This window comes from Aplysia californica, unplaced genomic scaffold (assembly GCF_000002075.1).
Source record: "Aplysia californica isolate F4 #8 unplaced genomic scaffold, AplCal3.0 scaffold00107, whole genome shotgun sequence".
NCBI classification, from domain to species: Eukaryota; Metazoa; Mollusca; class Gastropoda; order Aplysiida; family Aplysiidae; genus Aplysia; species Aplysia californica.
The window spans coordinates 479,436-489,913 of record NW_004797377.1 but is presented as its reverse complement, the minus strand read 5'-3'; the positions used below and the strand labels follow the sequence as shown (position 1 = coordinate 489,913).

The following is a 10,478-nucleotide window of genomic DNA, read 5'->3' as shown; positions in this document are numbered from 1 at the left end:
AACACCTCATCTCCTTTGCTCCCTTCTCTGGGCTCATGACTCTTTCGGCAGCCTTTCTACTGCTACTCCCTAGCTCCTTCTTACTGCTGTCTTTCAGCCACACCCCCGATCTTCTGGCAGGAAAGATGTACACCTAGCTTTCTCGGACAAGGGCGAAAAATCTCGGAGGGCCTGTATGCAAGTTGCGCATGTCAAAGATCCCTTTCTGGTTTAAAATCGATAAGAGTAGACTTCGGCCGCCACCCGGGCAAAATTCAAAATTTCCTACCAACTGAAAAAGTTAAATGTGTCCCGCGCGCTCATATGACCTTATGCAGTTACGAGCACCGTAAAACACTTACCAAAACATACCAAAACTTTGTTGTAATCTTCAATATGAAAATTAAACAGTTTTTTTAACAATGAAAACAAGAAGTGAACACTTCAATCTCTGTTCAACAAAAGACAAATTGTCGCCAACAGGTAATGATTATTAAGAAGGCAACAAAATATGGTCTATTGCCCCCTAGCAATGTTTCCGCACTGAAACAGAAAGCGTTCTTTGCCTACATCTGACTCCCTTCAGCTTTTACTTTTAGGACTTAATACATGTACATTACTTTGTAAAGCCAGAAATAATGTTCTTGAAGTTTTGTCTAATATAAACGCTCTTCACAGCACAAGGTATTGCTTCTCAAACATTGCTCTCATACGTTCGTTTTTTTAATGGTGTAATTTTTGTGTCTGTCTCTCCCTCTCTCTATTTCAGACTATCAAGCACACATACACACACACACACACACACACACACACACACACACACACACACACACACACACACACACACACACACTCAAGCACAAAAGCATACACACAAGTAGAAACACAACCGCAAGTACTTTGTACACACGAACTCTTTCACAATTATCGTTTTAGAACACTTAGCATGTGATGCACCCGTTATCTTAACCTCCACTCGGATTTTATTTCAAGAAAGCACATGCATCTTCTAATCACTGCATTTTGAAATTTAAAGAGTACAAACCAAATAACATACACCTGGACATCTCGACTGTGTTTTGTTTATTGAGACACCTGTAAATGTGTACTCTAAAGCTGTATGTTGAAATAAAAAACAAACAAACAAAAAACAACTGACAAAGGCGGCTGAAAGCATTAAACCTTAATTTATTCCTAAAACTAGTAAAACCGCCTGTTCCCATAATACTATAGCGGTGTCATAACTGCCTACAAATGTGCACGCCTTTCTTGTCTTGAACAAAGCAAACATTGGAAAAGTACATTAGTCTCCCCCCCCCCCCTCCCCCATGTCCGTTGCGCACACTAGGAACATTTTTAACTGTTTGTACGCTAGGAATATGCAAATTAGGCAGTTTCTCTTCACTGCAAAGTGTCATCATACTTCACAGCCATGTGATGAGGGAAGTGTTCCTAGTGTGCCTACTGGTCAGTCCTTTGTGCTCCGCGCGTGGAAACCACGTGGTGCCAAAACACAAAGGGAACGCCAATACCTGTGTAGTCCGGTCCCTCGTTGATATGTTCGTCCTGCCCACTCAGCAGATTTATCCAGTCACAACAAACTGTTCTGACTCTAAACCAAATACAACGGTACTGTTGATAATTTGTCGTAGATTCCGTGTTTGAAAGAATGAACTAAATCACACGGTAAAGGGCGTTGAGAATGTTGTTCGAAAATGTCGCCACGGATATATTGAATGAGAATCTTATGTTAGTACGCCATCTTGCACCAAAAAATCCAATTTAATTTTGTCCTTACTGACTGTTATCAACTTTTAGAAAGTCATATTTAAAGACTGCTTACCTTGTATTTGGATAAATTGACTATGGGAGTAATTGGTCTTGTCTTTTTTCTTAAGCATGCGGCTGATTCTTTATTATTTTCATAATATCCTACCCAATCACATTAAAATGTAAGGGTTGTGAAAAGGGTGGGTAAGAGTAGATGTTTCGTGAAGTGGATTTCTCCCTTTATGTGACACAAAATGTGGACAACTTTTTTAAAGCTCTATCTCTCCCTCTGCTTTTCTTCCTCTCTCAGTTTATTCCAGTTATTCTATGCACATTATCATCAAGTGCCTAACCACTACTAGGCCACCGACTCCGAATTGAACCCTGTTATAGTCAGGTTCATATTACTTACTAAAATTATAGAGAAAAATAAACAAACGGAGATTTGATTTATCACCGTTACTAACAAATTCCTATAATAACAGGCTGTTATAAATGGACTGGACTATAACTCGGTTTCAAAGAAAACATAAATGAGCAATCTCGGATTCAACGAAATCGCTTGCAGGGTGAACAGCCCCTGCTGACGTGGCTTCGATCATTTTCCTCCCGCAACAAATTTTATTTATTTCTGAAAACCATCTTTTGCATCTGTCTGCATCGTAGACCATATTTCACTTAGCCTATTGTTTTTATCTTTGCTACATGTACCAATCAGCGGCCTTTTTTTCTTACCTACACACACGTTGTTGGCATGCACACGTGTCTTAGCAAGTATCGGGGTCGGACAGGCAACCAGTATACGTCTGACGTATGACTGTGTGTGTGCGTGGGGGGGGGGGGGGGGGGCGGATGCACAAGCAATTCGTGCGTGTCACATCAGTAGTCAGTAGAGATACAATTTACGAACGCGTCACAGTACTTGCAGTCCTTTTTTCCCCCTGCCACCAGAGAGTATTTAATATATATTTTAGTGTCTCTGCTGCTACTGATCAATATACAATGATGACCAAGTTTTGACATAGATTTACGTAATGAAGTATGCGCTGGACTGTGGAATTTGCACAGTGAGTGCTTGGCAGAGTTCAGCGTATTTTAATAAAATGTTTCAACATTTCTTCGGTTTGGCATTAACCCATTCCTCAGTGACTAGGGTAATTCACCCAGTGACCACCTTTAACGTAGGATATCAAGTTCTATGTTTGCAAATCCGTTCAAACTGCGTGTAATCCTCAACTTTACCCTTATGAACACAGTATTAATGCAAAATGTTTGGATTATCAAAACCATGCAAGCACTTGGCAATCAAAATCTTTTTATACATATTGCAGTGTCTGGGTGTTTTACACCCGTACACTTTTTGTAGAGAAAGCAGACGGCGGGGGATTTTGAAAATACTATGTGAAGACTTAGTTATCCGTTCATATGAGTATGACAACAAAATCTATGCTTTAGATAAGCAAATAGATAATTCGTGAGGCGTTGAAATTAATTTTGTTTCGTACGTGTAATTGATGGGTTTTGACCATTTGAACGTAAAAAAGTTAAAAGGAACTGAAAGTTGAATTATTTTAGAATTATTTCAATTACAGGGTAACATGTCTCACAAAAGCCTACACTTTATTTGGAATAGTGTGTAATTTTCACATGGAGTGATTTTCAGTTCTAGTTCTTACAATAAAACATTTTTTTAATATTGAAAACGACAGGCATTCTATGTTTGATTTTTCATTCCTTCGTGAATTTTCGAATAACCAACATGAGAACGTTCTTTTCTCGCTTGCTTTACTGAGATAAGATAAGATAAGATAAGAGAATACTGTGTCCAGATCCTGGCACATTAGTTTGGCGTTTCGCCACGCCACGCGCGCGCGCACACACACACACACACACACACATACACACACACACACACACACACACACACACACACACGCGCACACACACACACACGCATGCACACACGCACACAAACATACACGCACGCATACGCACGCACAAATGCACACCCTATACACTGTTCCCTCACACATCCTCTCTTCCACACACATCTTTTCACATAACCATAATAATATAATAGTACACTTGCACTTACAAACAGGCTCACCGTCACATGCATGATAATATAAATGAACAGTAATAATGTTAAGCTAGAAACAAGAAGCTACTTTTCTCTAAGGACATACTCAGACTCAGGGTGTGACTAAGGCAGGCTCTATAATTTTAAGAAATTTCGTGAGCAGTAATCGTTTTGTTTCTCCACTCTGCCCCGACGATGGCCAGATTGTCTTTCGTACTCACTAAGTACTAATCTTTCTGCAAGCCTGACGTCAGTAAACAAATTGTCATAGGTGAGATTTACATCCTGTCTTCTCCCCTTGAAATCAACAGCAAATTTTGTGACTATTGAAATCCACTCCACTCTTCTTTTCAGTATCAGGTGTGGGGCTAGTTGATTCTATCCAAATAAAGCATGCCTCTAAGGAGATAAGTTGTTGATGCACCAGAAATCTTTTATGCTGTTGAACATAAAGCTACACCTTTCTCTCTAAAGGAGGGGGGGGGGGCTGTTCAACTATAGTAATATTTTCATTAGCAAAAGGGATGAAGTATGTCGAAGTGGATGCCACGGGACACTTTGATGGAGACTACTTGCAAGCTGAGAATATGCAAATTAGACAGTTTCTCTTCACTGCAAAGTGTCACCATACTTCGCGGTCATGTGATGAGGGAAATGTTCCTAGTGTGGCTACTGGCCAGTCCATTGTGCTCCGCTCGTGGACAACCACGTGGTGTCAAAACACAAAGGGAACGCCAATACCCGTGTAGTCCGGTCCCTCGTTGATATGTTCGTCCTGCCCACTCCGCAGATTTATCCAGTCACAACAAACTTTTTCTGACTCTAAACCAAATATAACGGTATTGGTGCTAATGTGTCGTAGATTCCGTGTTTGAAAAAATGAACTTAATCACACGGTAAAGGGCGTTGAGAATGTTGTTCGAAAATGTCGCCACGGATATATTGAATGAGAATCTTATGTTAGTACGCCATCTTGCACCAAAAAATCCACTTTAATTTTGTCCTTACTGACTGTTATCAACTTTTAGAAAGTCCTACTTAAAGTCTGTTTACCTTGTATTTGGATAAATTGACTAGGGCAGTTATTGATCTTGTCTTTTTTTCTAAAGCATGCGGCCGATTCTTTTTCAATATTATTTTCATAATATCCTACCCAATCACACTAAAATGTAATCGTTGTGAAAAGGGTGGGTAAGTGTGGATGTTTCGTGAAGTGGATTTCCCCCTTTATATGACACAAAATGTGGACAACCTTTTTAAAGCTCTATCTATGTTTTTCCCTCTGCTTCTCTTCCTCTCTCAGTTTATTCCAGTTATTCTATGCACATTATCATCAAGTGCCAGATCTGCGATCATGGTTCTCCATTCATCCTTAGCTCGGATGCTCTAAAAAAGGTTTCATTATCTTTCTCTTTTTCTCGTTACCCATCTGTTTAGGCTCTCCAAGTAAATTATTGTCCCTGCCCCTTTTGCCTTCATTTCCCCCAGTGAGAGCTAGATGTTCAATACACACCAGTCAAAAAGTACTTCTCCATTTCTTGTATCGGGGCGTAGTGCATTTAAAAGAAAAAGGGGAAAGAATGTTTATTGTTAATTTAAAAAAAACAACTAAATTAGTTCTTAAACGGTGACAAAACGACTGTACATTTCTATTCAAGTCTTAATTTTTGCAAGAAGAAAACGCTGGACACGGTCCGGAGATAAAATACAAACAAACGAACAAACCAAAATTTATGCACAAAAAAAAGGGGGAAAAAAGAGGGCGGAGGGAGTCCTGGGCAATGGCTCACATGTGTGGCATGTCCAAAAGTCAATCATGCATATCACGGCTGTTCCACTGGTCAGTCCTTTGTGCTCCGCCCGTGGACTATCACGTGGTGTCTTAACACAAAGGGGACGCCGTGTAGCTTATTGGTCATTCTGTTGATATTTTGCCCCGCCCCATATATAGCTTTATCCAATCAAAACATTAGATTTTCTTCCCGCCATTTCCCGCTTCTCCAAAGTCACATGGTCCCAAAAAGTTGAGAGACTTCATTCGTTACCATTACAACGGAGATATCACATTCAGTGTCTATCGTGTGTTCGATTGGTTTCTACCCAGCATTCATCAAACGTGTATCTGTACGTGCCAGATTCCTCCTTGTTCATATAGAAGAATGGCGGACTCGTGCTCTGTTCCTGGAACTGCCCAGACTAGCGTGAGTATTATTTATTGTCTAGTGTGCTAGTGTTTTTAGATACCAGTTGTATCTATCTATCTATCTATCTATCTATCTATCTATCTATCTATCTATCTATCTATCTATCTATCTATCTATCTATCTATCTATCTATCTATCTATCTATCTATTTCTCTCTCTCTCTCTCTCTCTCTCTCTCTCTCTCTCTCTCTCTCTCTCTCCCCCCCCCTCTCTCTCTCTCTCTCTCTCTCTGATTCTTTTGCACCGTTCCTCCATTAATTATTGTTGTTGGTGCTTCTAGCAGTTTTAGTAACCTTGACATTTTATATAATATACACACACACACTTATGTATATATATTAACTATCATCTTCATTTTAACGCTCTTAGCACCATAATTAGATCAACAGGTCAGCTCAGCTAAATAAAAATGGCGGCCTGCTGATGGCTTCCTAGAATCGAATTAGTTCAGTGTTTTTCAGTGGTTCAGGGGGTGTAGCAAAGAATTTGATTTTGATCTAAGCGACGTATTTCAATGATATTTCATATCGAAAAACGTAGGTCGTCGTTATCTAAACTTAGAGTGAAATGTTGCAGTCTGTCAGGCCAGGCCGGTAAAAGCCGGTATGGCTCTACAGCGGGAAAGCCGGTATGATTCAACAGCGGGAAGGCCGGTTTAGGCCGGTATGGCTCAGAAAGTGTTTCGTAATTGAAATAATTCTGTTTTGGTTTCTAGGTCGCTTAAATTAAACGCAACATGTTCAATTAAAACGACCTTTAGTTTTATTACTTTTTTAAAGCTTTCCCTAAACCACTGAGAGAGCCAGCACAGCTTATCAAAAGACAACCATGCTGAAAACCACTGTACTATACTGGTCAGTCCTTTGTGCTCCGCTCGTGGACAACCACGTGGTGTCAAAACACAACGGGAACGCCAATACCTGTATGGCCTGGTCGCTTGTTGTTATGTTCGTCCTGCCCACTCAGCAGATTTATCCAATCAAAACACAGGCTTTCCTTCTACTATTTCCCTCCTTTAATGTCACCTGCTCCATGCACTATGGAACGTTGTTTTAATGAACGCCATTTGTTATTAGAGCAACGGAGATTTCATTTTTAGCATATTTTGTGAATTCAGTTGGTTTTTGGTTTCATCACCATCACTCCACAAGTATCATCTTTATCATCTGCATAATAATATGTGGGTGAGGGGTGGGGTAAGGGGGCCTATACATGTATGGTATGGATTCCTGTTATACCACTACTATATTACCATCCTCCTTTCACCCCTCTTAGCACCAAAAATAGGTCAACATGTTCGCACAGCTAAACCAAACGGCCTGCTGATGGCTTCAGAGGACCGATTTTTTTTCAGTGTTTTTCAGGGGTTTATGGGTGGAGCAAAAAAATTACTTTTACTTTTGATGTAAGCGACGTATTTAAATGATATTTCACATCGAAAAACTAAGGACGTCGGCATCTAAATTTAGGGGGAAATGTTTGTATTCCTACGCCTGCATAAAGTCAGTCTACCAGGCCGGTAAAAGCCAGTAGGGCAACATGGCGGGAAGGCTGGTTTAGGCCGGTATGGCTTAAAAAGGGTTAAGTAGTTGGGAGTAATTATAGTACACTAGGTCCGGTTAAATGAAACGCAACATGTTCAATTAATGCGAACTTTGGTCTGCTTCATTTTTAAAAAGCTTTTCTTATACCCCTGATTTAAAACCCAGCATCCAAAACACGTCTCTGTTTCAAATGAATTTGCCAAAGGTGCAATTTTTACTCGTTCCTTTCTCGTCACCCACTAGTGACGTCATACCTCGTAGCCGTGTGACAATGGAAGTTTGTCAAGTGTGCCCGTGGCCTTAGGGCCAGCATAACTTTTCAAAAGACAACCATGCTGAACACGGCTGTACTATACTGGTCAGTCCTTTGTGCTCCGCTCGTGGACAACCACGTGGTTTCAAAACACAAAGGGAACGCCAATATCCATGAAAACCGTTTCATGCAGTATAGATTCACACACAATATCTATTGATATTTTTGTCCTGCCCACTCAGCAGATTTATCCAGTCAAATCACAGACTTTCCATCTACCATTTCCCTCCTTTAAATTCACATGGTCTAAGCACAAAAAAAAAACGCTTTTAAAATGTTGAAGAACGCAATTTATTACCCGCGCAATTGACATTGCATCTGTAATGTGTATAGTGTGTTCGATTGGTTTCTGCTCAATTGTGCACATTAATATGGTTTGAGTCTGTAACCTCGCGTTTATTCAGAATGGCAAACTCACACTTTGTTTTCTGACACAACCCGACTAGCTTGAGTAAAAAAAAAAATGCCTTTAACGAATAGTGACTTCAAACACTCATTACTTGGTTATATAATTCGTTCATTTCTGTTCAGCACATTCACGATTATATCGACAAGAAAGGCTTGACATGCTAAACAGGATCTAAACACTGCGTAAAATTCTGTAACTATTTGTTATTGCACTTGTAGAATTGTGTCCAGTTTGAAGAGACAGGTGTTTCTTTTATGTATAATGGATTCACACACGGTTTCGGAACGCTCATTGCACATTAACTGCAATAAACATAATTTTAAATACAAATTGATTGGTTCACAACTCCTCTCTCTCCTTGTTCTCTTTCAGATACGTTTCGTTCATAGATACTATATCTAGTCTTTAGGCTTCTTTGACTGAGCTTCCACTTACATATTATTTGCAACATACATTATCAAGCTTGTAATAGTGTCACCAATCGTTAAATGTACACAAAGTTTGCCAAAAAATTATTGACTAGTGTACCTTCGTATGTAGTGTATTATTTATCTATCTACTACATTTCACATTTAATTTAATATCTTTCTTTTTTTAGTGTGTAAGACCTTTATGGATAGTCTTACTGCATACCTGAGGAGGGGGGTCTTCGAGGTTCCAACACAAATTTTACTTATAAAAATTAAACCCGTTCCAACACAAATTTTACTTATAAAAATTAAACCCAAAACAGTGGAATGTCTGAAACCAAGAAAACTCAGATAGATTCTGCCCACGGGAACAGCTATTACTAAATAACGTTGTGTGTTCATCCCTTTGTATACGTGTAGTGCTTCTTCTAACCTACGTGGTGAGTTTGTATACTTGTAGTGCTTCTTCTAACCTACGTGGTGAGAACCTCCCGCTTCTCACATACGTATATCTAATAAACACACATTTTTGCACTACAGGTTCTCACATCATAATCATGTGTTCAATAAAAAAAATAATGTCACGATTAGGAAAAAAACAACCCCTGATGGACTTGCCTTTAAAAGCGACATTGCCCCAGTTGTAAACCTTTTAAAAATCTGTATAAACCACCCGCTTTGATTTTTTAAATTGATAATATTTATTAAGAAATTTTCTAGAATACAGCTTGCAGGTGTTTATAAAAGTATTGATCTGTTAAGACAAATTCACTCACATCAATGTGCAAAAGCTAGAGCGTTTTTATGTGCTATAGTTTAGGAAATATCTAGCTATACGTTGCACCACAAATTTTTGACCTCATTATAAAAGTCATCATAGTGCAGGATTGACCGAACGTGATTGTTGTCGCGTGATAAAGGCGGTCACCTCTTGGAGGTTAACTATACTGAAGGTTTGTTCATCAAAAGTTGTTGTTACAGCATGACTGTATATGGCAGGAAGGGGGAGGGGCTCCTTTCGCAGGCTATTGGCTTTCCGGTCGACTGTCCTTATTTCTGTTTGCAGCAGAATGGATTTCCACCACTGGTCGTACATGTTTGTGAAAAAGATTTCTAAAGCAAACTGACAACTTGGACTTTTCTTTCATTAACAGGACTCAGGGGCTCGCCACATTCAAGAGGAGGAGTTTCGCGCTGATGAAAAGACGCAAGTTCTCAAAAGACTGACTGAACTCGAGGAGCGTTATAGCGCAAGCCTTGCAGAGATGGTGAAGCTGGCAGGGGAGCTGAAGGGACTTAGAGAGGTAGGCCTAGTTCAATTTCTCTTTGCAATAGAAAGTCCTTGCATATTGCATAAAAATCAGGGTTGGAAACAGCAGATCAAAATAACGAGATTTATAGAGGTAAACAAAAGGTACTGTTAATCTCTACGCACTCCTTTTCGGATTAATGAATTTTCGGAGTGTAGCATTCTGTTAATCCATCTACAATAGACCTGATAACTAGAAGAAGAAATGAAATATACAAACAGCAACATGGACTTTGAGAGAAGTAGGTGGATTAGAGAAAGAAAGGTTTCTTTTAAAACGTAGATGTTAGACAGCGCCATTGACATGATTTAGATCGTTTAGGAGGTGGGTTTAAAATCTGCCTGTCAGGGCCACCCAGGCTAAGAAGAGGGATACAATGTCCTAGAGTGACACTGGATAAATTCCCTCAGCATGAGAACACAGGTCTCCAACGTTTGATGGCGAAATGCGTGTGTGTGT

General features: G+C 39.7%; 1 protein-coding gene across 2 annotated transcripts in view; it reads left to right on the top strand.

Moving 5' to 3' along the window:
* Positions 1 to 5,673: 5,673 nt before the first annotated feature.
* Positions 5,674 to 10,478, top strand: part of LOC101849532 (coiled-coil domain-containing protein 136-like) — a 9,910-nt gene continuing 5,105 nt past the window's right edge. Inside the window, exons 1-2 of one of the 2 annotated variants that reach the window (XM_013080938.2) lie at positions 5,678 to 6,030; positions 9,864 to 10,013. In XM_013080938.2, coding sequence (XP_012936392.1) covers positions 5,989 to 6,030; positions 9,864 to 10,013 — 192 coding nt within the window. In that variant the 5' untranslated portion in view covers positions 5,678 to 5,988. Of the gene's footprint in view, positions 6,031 to 9,863; positions 10,014 to 10,478 lie in introns of both variants that reach the window. The other variant, XM_013080939.2, reaches the window with a different exon arrangement.